We start from the raw sequence: 24,026 nt of genomic DNA on the forward strand, positions 1-24,026 counted from the left end.
ATTCTCTTACCAAGAGAGGCTTAAGTTCTGCAAATTGCAGTGGCTGGAGACTAGGCACCTGCGCGGTGATCTGATTGAGGTCTATAAGGCCTTGAATGGGTTGAGCACGCTGAATTCTGATGGGATCCTTCCACTTGTTCAGATTACCAACCTACGGGGACATAAGTTCAAATTAAGAAAGGACAGATGTAGAATAGATGTGCGGAAATTTGCCTTTAGCCAGCGGGTGGTTAATTGCTGGAACAAACTTCCATCTGTCGTAGAAGTTGATAGGTTAAATAAATTTAAGGAGGAACTGGACAGGCATTTGGAGGGAATGGTGTGATTTTTTTTTTTTTTTTTTTGGCTGATGCTGCATAAGCTCCTACACTTGCTTTCTTGCATCATGTGCCACTACTACTTATCCTAAACCAAAATTCCACGCCCAAAGACTAACATGGAAATCCAAAATATCAAAAAAAAAAATAAATAAAATACTAAACACAATATAGCATTTTTACCAAACTTGCAATATTAATTTTTGTTAATTCCAAAGCATTAATACAATTACCTGGTGTAAATTTCACTCCCCACCAAATACTCATGGGTAAGATACCATGGTGGACAACATGAAGTGTGGACACATGAGTGAATTTCTTTCGAAGAACAAAGAAAATCTGAAGGGAAAAAAAAAAAAAAAAAAAAATTAAGTTTTAGTTCTATATACTACTAGATTATAGTAAATCTACTTACTCAAGACCAAGTAATACAAGAAATTACAGAAAATTTTAAATAAAAAACCCTGTCTTTAAATTTTTACCTCCAGAATAAACCCTATTAGTGGTGGTCAAACTTAACAACTGCACAATAACATTCATAGGCTTGAGAACCACACAAGATAATCTTTGGAGGTTTAAGAGGTGCAAGCCTTAAAAACCAGTGTGCAAGATTCATTTTAAATGAAATACATATAACAAAAAAAAAACACTTCAATTTTAGCTGTGTGAGAGTGTGTAAAATAACACACAAACAAAACTGTGTTTATAATTGAATACCCAAGAAATGAAGTAACAACACTCATTCAAAATGTCCCTCCTTTTTTTTTTTAAACACGAGAACCCCAAACTTTCTAGCCATTCATCAATAGAAGTATGCACAACATCCAGCAAGAAATTGTGCCACAGCATGGTCCAGTGATCTCTTCAGGCTCTCCAATGTGGCATTCCTTTTACCACAGGCCATCCCTTTCAAAAAAAGGGTCCACAAACCTTAATCAAGTGGATGAAGATCTGGGCTGGCAGGAGGTTATTTGTAATGATTGATGCACATTCTGTGTGAGCCATGTTTGGGGGATCTTTTCCTTGTGGGCAGGTGCTGAGTCCTATTGGAAGATCCAGTGCTGACCATTGAACAAAGTTTGATTGAGAGGTCTCATGTGCAGCTCCAGAATTCAGGTACACCCTTGCACTAGATGACCCCTTTTAATGGTTGTAACTCTCCTCAATAGTAAAAATCCTTTCAGCTGTAAAGAGTATCTGTCAATGTTTACCATTTGCATATCAACGTTGTAGTGCCTCTGATCTTTCTTGCCTCCATTCCATTGGAGCTGGAGTTAGGAACTATCTTGTTCTCCTGCAGTAGGCACTCATCCCTAGATCACTTTTTATTATGTGTGACATCGCTCTTGGTGATATTACCAATTCTCTGGACATGTTTCTGTTTTTGTAGGGGATTCCTATGAATTATGTTCTCCACCAGCTTGATAGCTGCAGGGGTCCTCACAGTTCTTGGGTAGCCAGACTGGGGCCTGTCATCAATTCTGTTAATTGTACCTATCAATTGCCCTGTAGACAAATCTTCGGCTTATTCCAAGTCGTTTCAGAGTGTGTGTGCGTGTTTAAAATGGTGCACAAGCTGCTGCTGTGGCTATAGTGCACCTTAGGACAGTAGTACTGTTTTCATCTCCCCATTCCAATTTCACTGGCTTCCTTTACTAGTTGATGATACTGGTTAAAGAAAACCATAACACTAGTACTACACATGATGCAAAACCCAGAGCTGTGATATCATTTTCTATTTTTACAGGAGTCTTACTTTTGTGACAATAATTATGGCAGTACTATATATTAACATTAGCATTAGTAGAGGCATTTGATGCAAGAAAGCAACTTATGCAGCATCAGCCAAAAAAAAAACCCCACTTCCACTTCACCCCTCTATTCGTTCAAAATACCTGTCCAGATGAGCCTTAAACCTATTTAGGCTATCAACCTCCACGACAAGGGATGGAAGTCTGTTCCACCAACCAACCACCCGCTGGCTAAAGGCAAATTTCCGCACATCTATCCTACATCTGTCTTTCCTCAATTTGAATTTATGCCCTCTCAGGTGATTATTCTGAGCTAGAGGAAGAATCCCATCAGCATTGAGCATGCTCAAACCATTCAAGGCTTTATACACCTCCATCAGATCACCTTGCTGGTGCCTAGTCTCCAGACACTAATTTGCAAAACTTAAGCCTTTCTTCATAAGAGCACCCATTTGTTCCATTCACTAATCTTGTTGCCCTTCTCTGTATTCATTACAGCAGCTCTACATCCTTCCTGAAATGAGGCCTCCAGACCTGTATACAGTACTCTAGGTGTGGCCTGACCATTGCCTTATACAAGGGAATAATCACCTTCTCATCCCTGCTGGAAAAATTCCTGTATATCATTGACAATACTCCATGAGCTACTCTTGCAGCCCGTCTGCACTGCTTAGAGAACTTCATATCTGCCTGCACAACAACCCCCAATCCCTTTCATTCTCTACCACTGTCAGTGTAGTACCACAGAGTTGATACGTTGCTCTGGGGTTGCTGTTTCCCATGTGTAGTACTTTACATTTGTCAATGTTAAACTTCATTTGCCATCTCTCAGCCCATCCTTTCCAGATCCTGTTGCAGCAGCATAGTGTCAGTAGTGTCCTTGACAACCCTGCCAACCTTTGTATCGTCTGCAAACTTTGACATTAAGCTTGATATACCATCATCAATATCATTTATAAATACAGAAAACAATAATGGACCCAACACTGAGCCCTGAGGGACTCCACTAATAACATTAGTCCACAATGAGCAGTGTCCATTGATTACCACTCTGTCTTCTCCCCCTCAACCACCCCTTTATCCATAGCAGCAATTTGCCTCCAATGTCACACTGCTCCAATTTGTGTAGCAGTCTTCCATGTGCAACAGTATCAAAAGCCTTTCTAAGATCCAAGTATATAATATCAAAGCTATTCCCTGCATCCAGTTCTTTTGTGACTGCATCATAGTATCCAATCAAATTGGTCAGGCAAGACTTCCCTTAACAAAACCATGCTGTGTCCGAGCTATAACTGAAGTCTTGTCTAAATGATCCTGCAGTGCTTCTTCTTTAACCAGTGCCTCCATTAATTTTCCTGGAACAGAAGTTAAGCTCACAGGTCTATAATTACTTGTGTCAGCCTTTGATCCTCCTTTGTGAATTGGGGTCATATTTGCACATTTCCAGTCTATGGGTACCTCCCCTGAGTCCAAGGAAGCTCTCATAATTATGGCTAAGGATTTGCTTACTTCCTTTGCTGCCTCCTTTAATATAACTGGATAGATCCCATCCACCCCGGGTGCCTTTCTTGTGTCTATCTTCAACAACCTCTCCTCCACCTTACTCTCAGTTATTTCAAGATTCTGTAGCTTACTGCTAGAGTTGAATACACCTCTGGCATTTCCCTCGCTGAATAACTCCTCGTGTGTGAATGTCAATGCAAAATATTCGTTTAGTTTGTTAGCTACCTGAGCAGGATCATCAACAGTTGACCCATCAATATCAAGTGGACCAATCTGATTCATCCCCTTCCTTCTAGAGTTTACATAAGTAAAGAACTCTTTGCTGTTTTTCTCTGCATCCCTTGCCAAGGATTTCTCATAATCTGCCTTCGCCTGCCTAACGTCCTTTGTAACTTGGTTGGATATCAAGTTGTATCTATCATAGGCTTCTGTGTCATGTGTTAATTTGTAAGTATCCCATGCATTTTTCTTCTCTGCCATATGCCTCATTAGTTCATCTGACATCCATTTTGGCCTAAACCTTGAACAATATTTCTTAGTTGGTATGTAAAGCCTAGTAGCTTCCAAAATAAGTTCTTTGAATGCTTCCCATTTTGAATTTGCTGTTGGTAACATCATCAGTTGGTCCCACTGTATAGAATTTAAATACAGTCTCAGTCCATCGTAGTCGCCTTTATGGAAGCAATAATCCTTCCCTTTACCCCTAATGGTAGTTACCTCTTTGAGTAAATCCTACTTCAGCACACTGTGATCACCGCCACCTAGTGGTTAATTTATCTGCAGATTCTTAATGCATGAAAAATCACTGCTGATAATCAAATCAAGAGTATTACTCCCTCTAGTTGCCTCCCGAACATGCTGATGTAGAAAACAATCATCCAATAAATCCACAAAAGCCCTGCTAGTGTGCAAGTGACCAGGCCCCAAATTCCAGTCAATATCTGGGAAATTAAAATCTCCCATTATAAGACTCTCTGATTTACTGGCCCACTATTTCCCTGTACAGTTTCTTATTATACTCAGAGTCATTAGGCCTATATAGCACACTCCTACTCTCAATTTGGCCTTGGAGAGATTGTGCAAGGCTCATGAGGTAGAATTTTTCACAGCATGGTCTGTGCTCATTAACAGGAATGAAAGCTTCTACAGGAATGCATACACTTAAACAAAAGTGGTGCAAGAATATTTGCTGATGCTAGTGATGCAGCATTAGGTGTATACACATTAATAGATTAAAAGGAATCAAAGGCAGAAGTGAAAGCAATTCTTGCACTGCTTCTATTGGAATGAGCAACAGCCTTGAAAGCAAGGTGCTAGAAACTAACTGCTGGAGTTATCATGAAACAAATGTGATATCAGAGACCAGTGTCACTCAGATATAAGGGATGCAGAATTTGAATATGTTGGAGTACAATGTATACAGAAAGGACAATGTCCAAATGTTTGTTTCATGGTGGTTTCCAGGGTCCCCCCCCCCATTAGCCACTGTAGCATCTGTATGACAGATGTGCAAATGCCGGCAGCATGGTAAGTGTGGGTGTGTTTGTTTATTTGTTTCATTGAGTGCATGTCAGCTCTTTGCAGGCATGGGGGCATAGAATGAGTTTGTTCACTGCCCCTGCTTCCCATCATTTGCCACATGGAGGTGCACCCAGGAAGAGGTTCCTCTGGAGAGGAGCCTCCCTTGGGCCCCTCTTCCCCAAAAAAAGCAAAAGGAAGATTGTATGTAGGTCAGTGGAAGAAATCAGGTTTTGGGGAAGGGAGGAGTAAAGTTTTAGGCAGTAGGGGATGGAAGAGGGGCATCCCTTGAGAAAAGAGTTAGGACAGTGGAACCCTTTGGTTCCAATCAGGATTCTTTGGCTTGGCATCATGCTGTGGTCTTTGTCATTGTTAGTGAATGTCCAAATTGGTGTCCATCTGTGTCCAGGTTTTGTTTAGAGTAGTAAGGATTTTTCTCCTATGTTTGAAGAGGCTGTCTGCAAAGTCAGCAAACAACATGAATCTTTGAGGAGTCAAGATGAGATTTTCTTGATCATAATATTTCAGTGATTTGTAGTTGAGCTCTTAGGTCCTGATAAATGTGGCATTGGAAGATTAGGTGATTGACTGTTTCTGATGATCCACAGGGGCAGAGAGGCAAGTCTGCTAATCCAAGAGAGTACAACTGAGTATACTACCATGTCCAGTTAGCAAAAACAATAAGTAAAGTCTGGTTCAAACCATGTAGCATATTGTTTGTTGAATATTTTAGCTTTTGGTAGAAACTCACATGTGGTGAGTTTCTACCGAAATGCTTCCTAGCACAGAGCCAGTCCACTCCCTTTTCCACTCATCCGTCATTTCTTCAATTATTCTCTGGTCTTCTTTAGTTGACGTGTTCAGGATTATTGCATAGTCTGTTTCTTGCAGGGAGGCTCTTCCTTGTATAGTATTGAAGATGGTGGAAGGCTACTTTATGTTTTGATCAGTAGCTTGCCACATATGACCTGGAGTGCAGACTGGATAGGAGAGGGGGGGTGCTACTCTTAGTTAACAAGCATAAAAACTAAGGCAGTGCATCCAGTTGATGTGGGTGGCCAGTGCAATGTTGAGTCAAATTAGTGTGATATAAGCACTGGGAAAGCAAAAATGAGTAAAATGTGTTATAGACCTAATGAGTACAACAACCATACAGAGAAATGGAGTGGGCCAGTAAATCAGAATGTCTTATAATGCAAGATTTTAACTTTCCAGATATTGATTACAACTTGAGGGTTGATCATGCACAGACTAGCAAGACTTGCTGTGGATTTATAGGTTGACTGTTTTCTACAGCAGAATGTTAGAGGGGCAACAAGAGGGAGTGATACTCCCAATCTGATTATCAGCAGTGCCCCTTCATGGATTAAGAATCTCCAAATAAAAGAACCACTAAGTGGCAATGATCACACTATATTGATTTGGGATTTACTTAAAGAAAGATGTAATACAATCAAGAGTAAAGGGAAGGGTTCTTGCTTTTGTAAAGATGATTCCAGTGGTTTCAGACAGTTTAAGTTCTGTATAATGGAACCAACTAATGTTACCATCAGGAAATTCTAAATGGAAAGCATTCAAGGAATTAATCATAGAAGCTACTAGGCTTTTCATACCAAATAAAGAAACTCTTCGGGGTATCAGCCCAAATGGATATAAAATGAACTGATGCTACTAATGGCAGAGAAGAAAGCTGCATGGTATGCATATAAATTATCAGGTGATTCAGAGGCCTGTGGAAGATATAAACTAGTCTGCAATCAAGTTAAAGGAGGTTAGGCAAGCCAAGGCAGATGAGAAATCTTTGGCAAAGAATACAAAGACTTCTTTACTTATATAAACACTCAAGGGAAGGGAATGAATCACATTTGTCCAATTGACATTGATGACTTAAGTGTTGATGATCCTGCTCACTTTGCTGAGCAAACTGAATATACTTTGCATCTACATTCCCCACATGAGGAATTCTTTAGAGAAGTGGATGCTAAAAGTCCAAACTAAGGGAGCTGAATGATTGTAATAACTGAGAAGGGAATTGAAGAGAAATTGTCAAAGTTAAACATAACAAAGGCACTTGGGGTGGATGGGATCTATCCAATTATTTTAATTAAGGCAGAAAAGGGGCAAGCTAACCCTTAACCAAAATGAGAACATCTATCAATTCAGAGGAAGTCCTTGTGGACTGAAGTTGCACAAACAAATGTATCCCAAATTCAAAGGGGGATCAAATGGTGACAACAGTAATTATCGACCTGTTAGCTTAACTTCTGTTCCAGGAGAAATAATGGAGGTTAAAGAAGTGATGCAGAACCATCTATGCAAGAGTGCAGTTATACTTCTATCACAGCATAGGTTTGTTTAAAGGAGATCTTGTCTGACCAATCTCACTAGATACCATGATACAGTGACAAAGGAACCAGATGCAAAAAATAATTTTTATATCATACACTTGGATTTCAAGAATGCTTTTGATACTGTTGCATATAAAGGATTGCTATACAAATTAGAGCAGTGTGGCAATAAGGGCAAGTTACTGCAATCAGTAAAGGGATGGTTGGGTGGGAGAAGACAGAGTGGTTATCAATGGACACTACTCTTCATGGAGTAATGTTATGAGTGCATTCTCCCCACAGTTTAGTGCTAGACCGATTGTTTCCTGTATTTATTACTGATATTGATGAAGTAATATCAGGCTTAATGGCTGTTTGCAGATGATACAAAATTTGACAGGGTGGTTAATGACAGTATGCTACTGCAAAAAGATCTAGAAAAGTTAGGTAGATGGACTGAGAAATGGCATTTAAAGTTTAACATTAACAAATACAAAGTATTACTACTACACAGAAAGCAGTAATCCCAGAGTAACCTACCAACTGTGTGGTGCTACCATTCAGGGGTAGCAGAAAATGAAGAAATGATGCTTGATATGGTAATTATGCAATCAGATATGAAGTTCTCTGAGCAATGCTGACAGGCTACCAGCACAGCTCATGGTTTTGTCAATGATTTACAGGAATTTTGCTAGCAGGGATAAGGTGATTGTCCTGTTGTTTAAGGTAATGGTCAGGTCACATCTTGATTACTGCATACAGATCTAGAGGTCTCATTTTAGTAAGGATGTAGAGGTGATGGAACGAGTACAGAGAAGGGCAATGAGATTGGTGAGGGGAACAAAGGGGTGCTCTTACCAAGAATGGCTTCAGTTCTGTAAATTGCAGCATCTGGAGAATAAGCACCTGTGAGGTAATCTGCAATCCAATTGAGGTGTTTAAGGCTTTGAATGGACTGAGCAAGCTTAATGCTGATGGGATTCTTCCTCTTGATCAGACCACACATGAGGAGGCACAAATTCTTATTGAGGAAGGACAGTTGCAGAACGGATGTGCAGAAGATTGCCTTTAGCCAGTGGGTGGTTGGTTGCTGGAACAAATTTCCTTCTGTTGTCGTGAAAGTTGACAGTTTCAATAAATTTAAGGAAGAACTAGAAAAACAATTGGAGGGAATGAATAGGTTAAAATGGAAGGAGTCTTTTTTTTTAGCTGATGCTGTATAAGTTTGCTTGATTGTGCCATTTGCCACTACTAATGCTAAATGAATGCTTTACAGTAATGCTTGGCTTTTGTTTATAAATTTTGCTCACAGGTTTTTTTTTTCTTTTTGCTTAAGTTTACTTTATGTACATGATTAAACCTTCTATAAAAAAAAAAAAGTTGTTTCAATTTTCAGCTCAGTATATGTGAATGTACTCTATCAATGAATTCCAAACTTTTAAATTTTCATCCATTTACAAATTTCTGGAATACCAAGTATGTTAGTAAGTTAATTTTTTTTCCAACATTCTGAAAATTAAGGCACACTGAATCAGTTTTCTCACATTTAGGTGGCAGTGAACGTGTTAAACAGAAAATGATGCTTGATATGGATACAAGCCAACTGCAGTATGCTACATTTTAAACAGCTTTGACAAATTTATTGGGGAAGGGAAGGTGGAATCAGGAAAAAAAAGAATCATTCCTATACTAGAATAATTTCACTGACAATCTGAACATTAGGATTGGAAGAATTAAAATAGTAATCAAACCAGGGAAAATAGATTGAGAAATATCACAGATCCAGTTTTTTTGCATTCTTTTTATGATAAAAAACTAAAGGCTGAGAATAGCTATGAGAGAGGTTGACTGGAGGAGACCATCACCAAAGTTGCAATCTTAGTACCTAGAAGACCACTAACATTTAGTGTGTGCTTTGAAGGGTTGTTGGTTAGGAAAAGGTGAAGAGTGTGCAGTTAGGATTTCCTAGAAGACAAACAAGTTTTTAAGGTAATTGCAAAAGCCTCCATATCTCAACCAGCTGGGTCCATGTAACAAGAAAACTAAAGCCACCTAGAGTTGGAGTGATAAAATCACCTAAGAGAAAATTACCTTACTAGTAAGAAATCAAGACTACAGAAAAGTTTCAAAGAAAGGAAGTCAATGTTCTGACTGATTTCTAGAGAGGAGAAAATGATAGAAGCAATAGATGAATTTGATGGAATAGGGTAAAGAGAAAGATTCCAGATAGGAAGTCTGACAAGGAATAATGGAGTAGATATATGCACAAGTACCATTTTTAAAGCAGAAGGAAGAAATAATTAGAAGTGAGATGAGTAGTTGTTGAGGCAACCAATAACTGAAGTTGTCAGAAAGTGAAGCTTAGATTTTAGGTGGAAATGGATATAATTGAGATTGAAACAAGACCACATATGTGATATATATATATGATGCATTATGTAGATATGCATAAGTGGAAGGGAGGGACACATGAATTAATGAAATTTTTGGATGTGGCATACACTCCAAGAATATACTGCACTCCTTGGTGACTAGCTGATCGAGGTGCCATCTAAAAAGTTATCACCAGGTTTGGTCTGATGACCATCTAGAAGCTGGCCCGTGAAGAGATTTTACAGCTGTAGGTTCAAATCATGAGGAATAGCTCAAGATCCATGAAAATTATGGATTAATTTTGCTGCTTTCTTTTCTGATGACCATTTCAACCTGGGTTTGAAAACCACAGGAGTGAGTCAATGTGGATTGGAAAGGGAAGAAATGCTTTTGGGCTTTCTTCTCAAAGCAGTTTAGTTAAAATGGTCTCAATTAAGCCAACATTTATGAAAATAATCTTGATATTAACATTTAAATGAAAAAAAAAAAATAAAAATTAAATTTCCTATCCCAACCAGCAAGTCAATAGGATTAAATATTTTACTGCTGTCAGGCAAAATGACACTACTGACATATTAAAAATTGGCATTTTGAATATAAGTGGAATTCCTCAAAGACCATATCTGATAGAAAAATTAGGGTCCTTTCTGACTCTGAAAGTCTGATCACAATTCACCTACTCTTATAGAGGTGTATTTAGTCCTCTAGTAGAAATACAGAAACCTAGTAGAATAAGTCAGTATGAATTTTACTATGGTCCTCAGTTTGTCTACATCATTTAGTTTATTATTGACTATATTTCTCTCCATGCTGATGTATGATATTTCAAGATTAACACTCGCCTGCTTATGTCTGTAGTCTGGGTTTTGTTTGATTATTATTCACTCATAAGAGCAGGGTAACTGACTTGTTTTTTCTATAACTGAACAGCTGTTGGAATTTTTCATAATTGTAAAAATGAACAGCCAGTTTCCCAAAAATATTGGGTGTTAAATGCAATGCAACAACTCAATAGCCTTCCAGCATGCCCACGAGATTACAGAATTCAGGTTAAAAATAAAGTTGCAACTAGTTCAAAACTAGAAATTAAATAAATTTTTTTATTATTACACTTAAATTTTATGTTAAGACTGGATTTGAACTGCCAGTACTTACTGTATCAGTGAACTCTAAGAACTTGGAGACATAATACCACCATGCTAAATGCACCATCTAAAAACGAGAAGAAAAAGAACATGAATATAGGATCAGCTGAAATCATATTACCTTAATTACCTGTAAATATGCAGACTACTAATATGTAGTCTGCACTTCTAAATACTTATTTAAAATCACTAATCTTTACAGATATGAATAAACAAGGACATAAGTAAAGTTAGGCAACCATATTTCACTTTACTCCTTAGATATAATACATAAGGTTTCATCTAAAAAGAAATTCACTTTTATAAGAAAATAGTGGTTGACTGTTTTTAATACTGGCCATTGTTGGGGGAGAATGTCAGCATAAGTGAGTCACAATTTGACTGCAAAGTATTTTTATTTCACTCTAAATCCATAAGAATCTATCTGCTGTTCACGTCACATCCACCTAGATGTAATTTACACTAGATTTCAAAGATAATATGGAAGCTGGTTGACAAATGTAAAGAATTAGGGGGATAATAAAAGAGGTAAAGAGCTTCCTAATACAAGAAGTCTTGATTTAACAATTGACATTCCAGAAAGTGACCAAATAATCTCACTTTTTCCACAAAAACAAACAATGACATAATAAGGGATTACATTCCTGATAGTGTTTAAAAGGTTTTATAGATATGAACAGTACATATAATCAACAAACAACAGAAAGTATGATTGTGCTCATTATCATTACTTGAGCATCTGTGTTCCTTTACAATGCCAATTACTTCAAGCACCGACTTTTCCTTTTATCAGTGATTTTTAAAGATTTATACTACACTGCATTTCATATTATACATCACTGGAAACACCTTCAAAGTGGAAGGTTATATACTTATGGATAAAAATTTACTTAAAGATCCAGAATTCTTTTAGCATATTGCATAACTTTACCTGAAAAATAAAGTGAAAAGGTTACTATATGGTCAATAACCTAATCTCAGGGCCAGATTTACAGATAAGCTAAACAAGTTACAGCTTAGGGCCTCACATTAAGAAGGGGCCTTGCCCCATCTTAAAAAAATTAACTGTTGCTTTGTTTTTAGGAGCAAAAGTGACCAAGGCCATGTTGCGCAGTGTATATTGTCTGTAAATTGCATGTGTTCTGAGGTTGAATTTCTCCACTTGCTGGAACTCTAGTTTTCAGGAGAAAAAACTATACTACCCCCACCTAAGAATGACTAACTCAACCAGGTTGTGAAAAAGACCCATAAAAATTCCTCCTATCACAGATGAGATATGAAATCTGGTCTTTTCCACCCAGTGTGGAGATGACAGCAATCCTACCAACTGTGCTAACCATGATGGTTTTGTAATATTGTCACAAGTGAACTGTAAGAACCTCATATGTTATAAGCTTAGGGCCACAACAAGTTTAAATCCTGCCATGCCTAATCTACTATGTAAACAAATGATTTACATGAAAATGGAAACCAAAATGTGAAATTAAGTTGTGTAGACACCATAAATTAGAAAGCTATAAATTGGATGTCAGCTTTTTTCCTTTTCCTCACAGTGACATTTACTTGGCAAGTTAGAAGTATAATGTTAGCAGGCAGGAAGGACTCTTTCACCAATGTTATGCTTCAAATAAAGGGCATTAAATAATTCAAAATGTTTATTTATTGGAGCAATCTTCAATCTATTATAAACATAACTGCAAAAAATACATTTATGTGCAAAATTTATTTTTAAGTAGTTTTGTAAAATAAAAATCCCTCTAACTGGTTTTACACATGCTTTTCATAAAATGTTTTTTAATGCTTGCATTTGGGCATTCTTTCCTGCCAGCAGGGCTGGCACAAGGGTTTCATGCACTCTAGGAGAGACTTAAAATCTGCATGCCAGTTGTTATTCTGTTCATAATGTTAAATAAATAATGTCATAAAACCATAAAGACGACATGTTGTAAATCAAACTTTTTTTTAAATATATTCTTAATATTTGATGAAATATTTAGATAAATGTTATTTCTTTATTTAGAAAGAATTACCTTATTTAATTTAAGTAATGCTTTTTAACCATTAAAAAACAAATTATATTTTGTTGGAATGTGCCCCTAGGACCTTTGCACCCTAGATTACCACCTAGCTTCACCTAATGGACAGGATGGCTCTGCCTGCCAGCAAGCCAGACTTGAAAGAAACAAATTGAAAGTTTCACCTCAGTGACTGGGGATGTAAACAACCCAAGACACCAGCAAGTATCTTTTATTAGGTGCTACAGACACCACTAGTTTTTAATTCTTGCTTTACACCACTTGGTAATTTATATGCAAGAAATGGCTTCACAAAGTTCAACAAAAAATAAAAAATAAATAAAAATCCATTATTATTTTTTTTTTTTATGGCCATATTTCTATAACAAAAGAACTGATGATACAGACCAGTCAATAATAAAGGAATACTAAAATTCTTGATGTCACTTTAATAGATACTTTCATTTTTAAATTTAGGTTCATCCCTCTGGTGACAATTTACCTAAAAGGAAACATTAATACTAGATCTGTACTAGCATTTTTGATGCAAAAAATGTTGGGTCTGATGGTGTATCAGAATATCAACATTGCACTGAGAACACTAGTAAACACCCCAAACACTTGTACTAGAAACATTTTATGTTTAAGAAACATTATATATATAATAAATTATTATTAAAATATATGACTAAGGTAAAGAAAGCCAACACGAGAAACATCAGATAACTTACGTGGAAAATTAGTTTCCCAACACCAGACTATCGCTGCTCACTCGGTAAACAGATGGTAGGTGTTATCGGTCTGGAGTCGAAATCAAGAAGGATATTGATTGACAGGTAGGCGTGGCAAACAAGGAAATGATTGGTGGTGGGCGTGACAGAAGACAAGCCATTGTAGTCATCGGTTGGCATTATGTGTATTTATAAGTAAAGTATGGTGCATAATAGTTTTGTAATGAACAGTAAACAGGCAGTAACAATGAATCTTAAAGATGGAAGAAATTGTAAGGAAAATAAAATGTTGGTTGATTTTTTGATGAAAACTAAATTAGTAAAAAGTTTTGTTCTGTTCATTTATGTTCTTCATTATTAAAAGCAGATTTTTAGAGTTCCTGAGTGTTTTTACTATACTGTTGATTTAAGTTTGGTTACAAAAGAAAGAAAAGCTGTTGAGGTGTTGATTGACACTATGATACGTGTGTATCTGCACAAGTGTCTTTAAAAATAAAAGTACTGTATTAAAAAAAATATTTTGTTAATAAATTTATGCGCTAGTCCACATGATGCTAAATAAAAGAATAGATTACTCCCTCCATTTTGGGAGGGGTTCAAGTTCCCATGGGATTCAAGTGGAGGTAACCTGACCTTTTTTCACCATTATGGAAAGCATTCCTTAGGGAAAGTTACCATTAGTGCTTCTGAGTGCTACTCAAATGATACTAACCTGATGTTGTGTTGTGTTTGCACACCAATCAGCACATCATTTGCCATGCATGCCTACCTATCAACCAATATATTGTTCTACTCTGCTCCAGACCGATAACACCTGCCATCTGTTTACTGAGTGAGCAGCACTAGTGCCGTATCGGGAAACTAATTTTCCGTGTAAGTTCTGACGTTACTCGTCGTTCATGTTGACTTTCTTTACCTTTGCCAAATATATTAATAAATTAAAATATATAAAATTATTGAAGTTGTAACATCATTCTTGAGGCCATTCAAAAGTTATAACGAGGAGGAATGGGTCAGATAATGTTAAAACGCATAACAGTGGACAAACAATGTTATATAACAGTCTCAACCAACATAGCTAAACCTAGTTGTAGGATAACAGTTAAAAGGTGAATTGAACTCAGTTTGTACTGAATGGACTTAAAACTGAAGAAATTTTTATTTTGCATTTACTTCCATAAGATGTAGTTAATGCATTAAGGAGTCACTCAAATATTTCCCTAAAACTGATGGGATTATTCCTCTTGTTCAGATCTGAAGGGCATATCTTCAAATTGAGGAAGGACAGTTGTAGAATAGATGTTCGGAAATTTTCCTTTAGCCAGTGAGTAATTCACTGCTGGAACAAACTTCCATCCGTCATTGTGGAAATTGATAACTTAAATAAATTCAAGGAAGAACTAGACAAACTTTTAGAGCAAATGGTTGTGTGAAATGGGATTTTTTTTTTTGGCTGATGATAATATAAGTTTGCTTTTTTGCATCATATGCTTCTACTAATGCTAATGCCAAAAACTATTAGCGTACTTAGAATACTCTAGGCATTAATGACAGCTGAACACCTTGTCACACTAAAGTGGATCAAGACAAAAAACCAGCTTTGGTGCACTTACTATTCTCTGATGAAAAGTATCACAACAAGTATACGTTAAGCACTTCAATCAATACTTAGTGCATACAAATTATAAGGTCACCAAAATTTAATTAGTGATCAAATATTACTGCAACTGCTTTAAAAATAGTGGGAAGTTAGTTTAAAAATGTTATCAAAGGTGGCAGCATGACAACAGCAAATCAATGCTAGTGCTCCAAGCACTGCCATTGTTATGCTTTGAGTATGTTAGTAATACTTAAACATGAGTCTTCAGTCAACAAGATGTAATTATCTAGTATTTGCATTTTAACAGGAATAAACTTAAAATTCACTGGAAAATGGAAGTTCATCCTAACACTATTATAAGTGTGAAAAATGTATAGTTGAGTGCAAAGTTTCATGATAGAAGTCTTGCAAGAACAGAGCTCTTCAACCAAGACCTCAAACCAGTCATTCCAAGGGCAACACCTGCCAGACAGAGGAAACTGTTTTGGGCAATAGAAGATCAAGTGGATGACTGCAATACTACATGCATTTGTTGGCTCTGTACATGCTATTCTTCATGGCAATCCCAGGGCTTCAATGAATGGTTGATTTCTTTTTCCTCAATTGTAAATGATGACTGACATCACTACTCAAATCTTTAAGCCAAACATCAGTCTGCCAAATCAAAGCATGCTTGGCAACTGTCCCCCCAAAAAGAGCAAAGTTTCCAGCATGCCCTCCCCCAACCCATACACAGTACTATAGGTTTTGATACCTTTTGTGTTTGGGGTTTTCATAGGAAAAAAAAAAAAAAAAAAAAAAAAAAAGTTCAGCTACGGGACACTTGTAGGAGCAGATTTTGAAGAATCTGCTGCTCCCAACATTTCGGAAGAAATGTCTACACTAAATCACTTAATTCCACCAGAAAGATGCACTGCCCGTGATGCTAAATAAAGGCAAATTCATTTAATTTTTAAACAGAAAATAGAATTGAAGTTATCCCACTTCTTCCATATTCACTTAATCATGCATCTTGTGACTTGGTTGTTTATAACAACCAAAGATGCCTTTATGGCAGTTTTCTTAACTGGAAAGCAGCTGCACTGAGCATTAATCAGTGCATCTACCAGCTTGAATGACAAGGTGTAAAAGTGCATACTCCGAGAGATTATGTTGATAAGTTACGTAATTCACTTCTCCATTTTATGAGAAATACATTTGGAGACCTTTAACTATGGCCAGGCCTCCGTAGCCGTGTGGGCAGGAGCGGGAGTGCAGTAGCACACTCTCTTTGAGTAGACCGGGGTTCAAGCCCCTGACTGCTGAATACGGTCGATCTGCCAACCCGCACTGGACCAGCGTGGCAGATTATGGTCCATTTCCCTCAGCATGAATTGTTGAGGAGGCTTCCACCCTGCAGTGGGTTGATAATGGCTGCACTTTACTTTTCTTTTTTTAACTATGGCCAGATTTACACATAAGCTAAACAAGCTACAGCTTAGGCCCTCATATCACAAAGGGCCTCTCTCTCTACCTTAATTTTTTTAATATTGTCACAGTGAACAGGCAAAGGACTTCATACATGTTATAGCTTAGGGTCCCAACAACTTTAAATACAGCTCTGGCTTTAACTTAGATGCAAGTTGTTTTAAAGTGATGACATGTACATTAGAGCTATAAAATATCCATTATTCTGTCAGCAGTCCAACAGACATTTTGTAATAAAGATCACAAAACTAAAATTTATATTTCAAGAGCCAACTAACAATACATTTGAATTCAAAATTAAATACAGTTAACTACCATGAAAACATACAAACACTCACTGCTATTGCTTCTGGTGTATCTGAATAATCTACTGGTTGGCACTTCCAGTTATACCTTCCAAACCATCCAAGCCATCCTAACTGCAAAAGATGTTAGGATATCAATATTAGCATTTTTTGTCTACTTCTGATACTATTTCAATGTATAATAGTTTTAAGTTCATCTAAAAAAAAAATAACTGACCCAATTTACTAATTGGCAAAATTATAAGAAAGTAAAACTATTTATTCCAGTAAATACCAAGTCACTTTAGCACAGTAATTCAAGAAACTCTAGGAGAGCTTGTCATTACTTTAAGGTTTGGTTTAATATTTATTATAATAAAGATTTAAAATTTTGCATATTTTTAAAAATTTATTATACAAGGCATTCCCTGCCAAAAACTTGCATCTCTGCCATATCATACAATACTGTACCTAGAGACATAGATACACAAATCTACTTATACAATATACATATTTAAAAACAGATCCAGTTAATCCAGTCCAGTAAAAATTGCTCAGGAACTATAACCCAATTACATAGAAAGTTCACTAAAAGGCCATCAATTATAACAAGTGCATACTAATTAAAGTTCAGACTTAACAAAAATTCAACCAGAAATAAGAATCCATGTTACACTGACTAAATTCAAATGAAATCCAAGAGAAGGGATGGGTTCACTAAAGATGTGCTCTCCACACAAGGTACATCTTGGCAGACTAAACACTTAGCAGCAAGTCCAGATACACCAAATTAACTCCACCATCAGCAGTCAATCAAGTACTGTATATACCAACGGTGGGCAAATGAGGCTCTCAGAGCCGCATGCGACTCTTCGTTGAGTTAAGTGCGGCTCCCATTGAAAATTTAAATCCGTTTTTTTTTATTATTATTTCAGAACTTTTTTTCACTGAATCTTGTTAAATTAACTAAGTAACTAATATTTTGTTATACTGATTTTATGTTGTGTTTATTTATTATTATTTTTTTTATGTCTAGATATTTTGCTATTTTTATTTTGATTATAAATAAATCCGCGCGCATTTACACTGTTGGCACCATCAGCGGACTTGTGCAACACTACACCGGGAGTGGGTAGAAAATGTGACCAAACCTCTCCCATAAGATTTTCAATTTCAGACTTTGGAATTAAATTTAAGTTTTTGATAACATGACTTCAGAAAATATCAAAAAACGAAAATACGAACAAGAAAATAGAATCTTTCAAGAAGAATGGGTAGAAAATTTTGCTTTTATTGACAATAATGTTAAGTCGTTGTGTCTTATTTGTAAAGTTACAATTGCAAACTACAAAGTAAGCAATTTACATCAACATTACGAAGTAAGTCATCTGCACTTTTCAACTCAATATCCACTCAATTCAAAACTGCGAACAGAGAAACTTAAGTCCTTGCAATCTGGTTTTTTGATAGCTTGAAATATTGCTCATGCCAAACGTCCATATGGAAAAGGAGAATTCATTAAAAGAAACTTGGAAGTGGTTAAAGTTTGGATCCAGATAATACAAAACTGCATCGCACAGGTTCCTATGTCACGCCGTACAACTGAGCATCGCATTAGTTCAATTAGTAAAAATTGTTGAAAATAGTTTGATGTGGGATTTGAAAAATTGTACAGCATTTAGTTTAGCTCTCGACGAGTCTACAGAAATTCAGGATGATCCACAATTGGCCGTTTTTGTCAGCTATGTATCTGCTGACGTAAATGTGAAGGAAGAAATGTTAGACCTAGTAGCTCTTATCGAAACAACTCGCGGTATCGGTGTTAGAAATGCGCTTGATGAAGTAATGAGCAGGTTGAATTGCCTTGTGATAAACTTGTAAGTGTTGCAAATGACGGAGCACCTGCAATGATAGTAAAAAACCAAGGTCTCATTGGTCTTTTAAACAACGATCTTAAATTCCACGTTTCTTACCTCTTCACTGCATAATTCACCGCTAGCATCTCATAGCGAAGTACTTCAAATACGAAAATGTGTGGAAGATTGTTTTACAGATTGTGAATTTAATTAGAACAAATGCCAAAACACATAGCCAATTTAAGAACTTTTTAGAAGAGTTGCGAGTAAGTGACGAAACAGATGAATTGCCCAGTGATTTATCCCTATGGTGTGTTGTAAGATGGCTGTCAACTTACAATGTTTTGAGATATTATTGAAGATGGATTTCCAATTTCTGAAATAATACTTGTTGAAAAAGGGGCTGGGGAATTGGCGTTATTAGAGATAAAAGAGGATCAGGCATTGCAAATGCAGCACAAATCTACTTCTATAATTGAATTTTGGAAACTCGTGCCAGAATCAAAATATAATCATTTAAAGAAAGCTGCTTGCCATCTAATTTCAATTTTTGGTACAACATATTGCTGTGAATCTTTGTATTCCACAATGAAGTTTGTGAAATCGAAATATCGTCCACAGTTGACCAATCATCACCTCACTGAATTGCTGTGAACGGCTTTAACAAATTTTGCGCCAAATTTCAAAGATTTGACCAAAGGTCTTCGTTAAATATTATACTTTTTATTAATGCATTTTTATTATATTTTATTATTAAAATTTTGAAATAATTATTTTGTATTTTCTTTCTTTTAATTATATTTTCTTATATATGTATACTTTACATAGCACTTAAGACTTGTAGAATATATAATCATATTAATTAAATTAAATTTGAATATTTAATACTATGTAACTATGGTGTGGCTCTTTATAATATATGAAAAACTGGAATGCGGCTCTCATTGACCTCACGCGTGCCCACCCCTGGTATATACAATCACAAAACAGAATACAGTACAAGCTGAAACACTTGACAGAATATAACAGAGGAGATGCAACTAACTGAATAGAAGATACTGGAAGTTAGCATTAGTAGAGGCATATGATGCAAGAAAGCAAGCTTATACAGCATCAGCAAAAAAAACAACACCACTTTCCATTCCCTTCAAAAGTTTTTCTAGTTCTTCCTTAAATTTATTTAAACTATCTACAGCCACAACAGATGGATGTTTGTTCAGACAATCAACCACTCTCTGGTTAAAGGCAAATTTCCATACATCTATTCAAGTACAATTGCTCAGTTTGAATTTTTGGCCCCTCATTTGTATAGACTGAGCAAGAGAAGAATCCCATCAGCACTGAGCTCAATCAATCCATTCAAAGCCTTAATCACCTCAGTCATATCACCTTGCAAGTGCTAGCCTCCAAAATGCTGCAATTTACAGAACTGAAGCCTTTCTTGGTAAGAGCACCCCTTTGTTCCCTTAATCTTTGTCCTTTTCTGTACTTGTTCCAGCCAAACAAGCTGTACTTTGCTACCTGGGAGTCTAAAATGCTGATGGAACTGATATTCCGGTAACACTCAGTTTAAGTGGACCCAATTTTGGTAATGTCAGGATGGTCTGTGACAGCCAAATCCTCTGCTTGCACCTTCACGATGGAGGGACTGTTAGTAATCCTGGGTATAAGCTCCATGAACAAGCACACAGTGGGTGACAACGCAGATGTGAACCAACGTAAGCAGGGGTCGAGGTGTGGCACTCGCACCACATGGAGGGATGCTGATCCTCTGTGTTACCAGGATGTACTAGGTGGTAGATGACTCAACAACTGGAGCAATACCACCACTTTGCTTATCAGAGGCTTGAAGTGGTGGAAGCCATGTTTAGTCTCCAGAGCTAAGTTACAGTCAACCCTTCCCCCCTCTCTTCCATCATGCAGTATGACTGATGACTTTGAGGTTATGATGAACATAGTGTCAAGATCCAATCTTCCTTACATTTCAAGGGTACAGCTCTAAAATGGTGTTTGCAGGCCGGCCGCTAGTTAGTACACCGGACTGAACCTAACTGGTAAATCTTTAGGAGGCTTATGGATCAGCTAGTGTACCATCTTGCTACCTCTACTCTGCCAGATAGTGACTGGAGGGAGCCAGAGTAGTGTGTATGTGAGAGGCATTGTTGAGGCCATGTTATGTCAAGGATCTGGGTATATTCTTACCATGTGTATGCCATATCCAAAAATTGGATTACTTGATACAGCATGTCCCACCCACTTTTTCTTACTACTGAATACACCATGAATTGTAAAACTAATAGAGTAAGGTTATCTGCAAAAAGATCTAAAAACCTCTCAAACACTTCCTAATTCATTTCACAAATATATGTGGTCTCAATTCTAATCTCTGCATGTACTTTTTCTGACAGAATCTGTTAAGAGTTGATTCAACTACTGCTCATCTCAGATGCCCAAATTATTCACTGTAAGATTCCTTTTGCCTCAAAGGTGGTACTTGTGCATACATCCATCTGATATTCCCTGTCAGAGACTAGGTAATATGAAATCTTCTTTTTGATCTTCTCTGGCTTAAAATCTCTACCTCATTGTGTCAAATTCATCTGTTGTCTCTACCATTCTCTCAAGTCCACTAATCGCTTGGAGCTATTTGACTTCCTCTCTTTGCAACTCTACTTCCTACAGTCCAAATTTCCTAACAGTGAGGTAATTTTCCTGTGTTTTAATGTTCACAACTCCAGCTAGCTTCCGTTTTCTAATCACACTGACCAAGCTGGTCGAGATGCTGATGCTTCTGCAATTACTAACCACCTTGCTCAGATTGTTCATTTACCTACAAGAATAATGGACAATCCTAACCATACACCCAACACGCTTGATCTTTTTCTCACAGACAACCCTTCTAAGATCATGACTTGGCAATTGTATCTTCTCCAATGGAGCTATTCCCAATCTTATTGTTTGGCATTACAAGAATGCAAAAATGGGATTGACCTACGAGATTTTGTTCTTTTCCTTGGTTGGATTACTGTTCCAAAACTCTGATGTCACTGTTGTGAAATTATTCTTGCAGGAATGGAATCCTTTATCCCACACTCCACTTTAAAATCTCGTCCTTTATCTAAACCTTGGTTTTCCAATAAATGTGCTAAGGCTGTTCAAGAGAATGTTGCATATTGTAATTGGCTTGTTCTAATTCTTCAGTTTCATTTTCTGCCTACACCAAAGCCAGCAACAATTGTAAAGCAGTTATTAATCAGTCCAAATTAGAGTTTGAACAGGCTAAGAGTAGAAAACTTGCTTCTTGCCCTAATGGTAGCCGAGCATTCTGGTCTCTTGGCAAAGCTATTGGCTGCAACTTTTGCCCATCTCTGCTCCCACCTCTGTCCAAACCAGATGGTTCTGTTGTCACTTGAGCCAAGGATAAAGCTGACCTGCTAGCATCCCATTTTTCTTCCAGCTCATGTATTAATGATCTTGGTAAAACCTCCCACCATTCCCAACACTCTGCATTCAATGCCTCCTGTGGTCTTCCATCAAAAGGATATCAGAAGGATTTTGATGAATCTTGATGCTAGGAAAGCTCCAGGTCCTGATGGTATTCCACTTGTCTCCACTTGTTCTCAAAACCTGTGCTCCCAAACTTACTCCTATTCTTTGCCACCTTTTTTTCACTTTTTATTCCAAAGGTGTTTTTCCTTCTGCTTGGAAATTTGCTCATATCCAGCCAGTTCCTAAAAAGGGTGACAAATCCCTCCCATCCAATTATTGTCCCATTGCAATTACTTCTACTCTTGCTTAAGTAATGGAGAAGTCAGTTAACCGCCAACTCTTAAACTACCTAGAAATCTTCCGTCTGATCAACGATCGCCAGGTATGGATTCCGTCAGTGTCGATCACTGGCGATATTCTGGCTTATGTTACCCATTTATGGACTAATTCAATGGAAAGGTTCGGTGAAACACAAGTAGTTGCTCTTGACAACTCAAAGGCTTTCGATCGTGTTTGGCATAAAAGGTCTTCTAACAAGCTTCCATCTTATGGTTTGCCAACTGTTTTTCAGTATTGGTTATCCAGTTTTCTCTCTGAGGGTGATGGCTCTCTGTCTAACTTCTTCACTAATGCTGGTGTCCCCAAGGTTCAGTTCTTTCCCCCACTCTTTTCCTCTTGTATATTAATGACCTTCCATTGACTGGAAATCCTATCCATAGTTTTGCCAATGATAGCACATTGCATTCCACTTTACATTTTGAGAAACCTTGTCCTGCTCAATCAGCTTCAACTTCTTGAAAATCTGCTACTAATTCCTTAAATTGCCAATCTTCATTTAATTCTCCAGTGGGGCAAAGACAACTTTGTTGATTTCCACCCTTCTAAAACTCAGTCTTGTCTTATATCTCACAAAAAGGATTCTTCTGCTCCTATGCTTATCTTTAGTGACACTTCGATTTCTAGACAAAATAATATCTTTTGGGGATTACCCTGACTTCTAATCTCTTGGCACAAGCACATTACAATATTGCTTCCTCTGCATCTAAAAAAAAAAAAAAACACCTTTGATTTCTCTTTTGCTCTCAGTGTTACTTTTCTTCCAAACAACTGCTCACTCTGTATGAATTGCAAATCTGCCCTGCCATGGAATATCGTTTTGGATGGTGCCCCCAAAACCTCTTGGGCTTCTTGATTCCATTTAGAAGAGGGCAGTTAGGTTAATTAATGATTCATCTGTAACAGATGATGTCCACTTGCTTTCTCATGACATACTGTTTCTGCTGCATGCCTCTTCTACAGATACTTCCATGGGCACTGTTCTTCTGAATTGGCTTCTATAATTCCTGCTCTCTCATTCAAAACAGTCTGAACACGTGCCACTACCCAGCCAACATCCATTTACTGTCCAACTTCAACCAACAGAACCAACTTTTCATCTTCCTCATTTATTCATTCAACTGCTGTTTTCTGGAACAACCTTCCTTCGTACGTATTTCCTGAAAATTACAATCTACAGAAGTTCAAGTCCAATGTCAACAAATATCTTCTTTCATCTTCTCAACTCCAATCCAAGCACGGTACTAAGTACTATAGGTTCTAATACCAAGTAAATAGGTTCTTACATTTAAATAAAAAAAAAAAAAAAAAAAA

The 24,026-nt window shown here is 37.1% G+C and overlaps 1 protein-coding gene across 1 annotated transcript in view; it reads right to left on the reverse strand.

The window, feature by feature from the left end:
- The window catches only part of LOC150087319 (very long chain fatty acid elongase AAEL008004-like), a 131,726-nt gene that overhangs the window by 19,465 nt on the left and 88,235 nt on the right, over positions 1-24,026 (reverse strand). The window contains exons 3-5 of the mRNA XM_090371123.1: positions 17,086-17,166; positions 10,945-11,001; positions 551-656 (exon numbers count right to left, since the gene is read on the reverse strand). Of these exons, the coding sequence (XP_090227249.1) occupies positions 551-656; positions 10,945-11,001; positions 17,086-17,166 (244 nt within the window). The remainder of the gene's footprint in view (positions 1-550; positions 657-10,944; positions 11,002-17,085; positions 17,167-24,026) is intronic.

This window comes from Mastigoproctus giganteus, chromosome 4 (genome assembly GCF_048544385.1).
Source record: "Mastigoproctus giganteus isolate SK-2022 chromosome 4, ASM4854438v1, whole genome shotgun sequence".
Lineage (NCBI taxonomy): Eukaryota > Metazoa > Arthropoda > Arachnida > Uropygi > Thelyphonidae > Mastigoproctus > Mastigoproctus giganteus.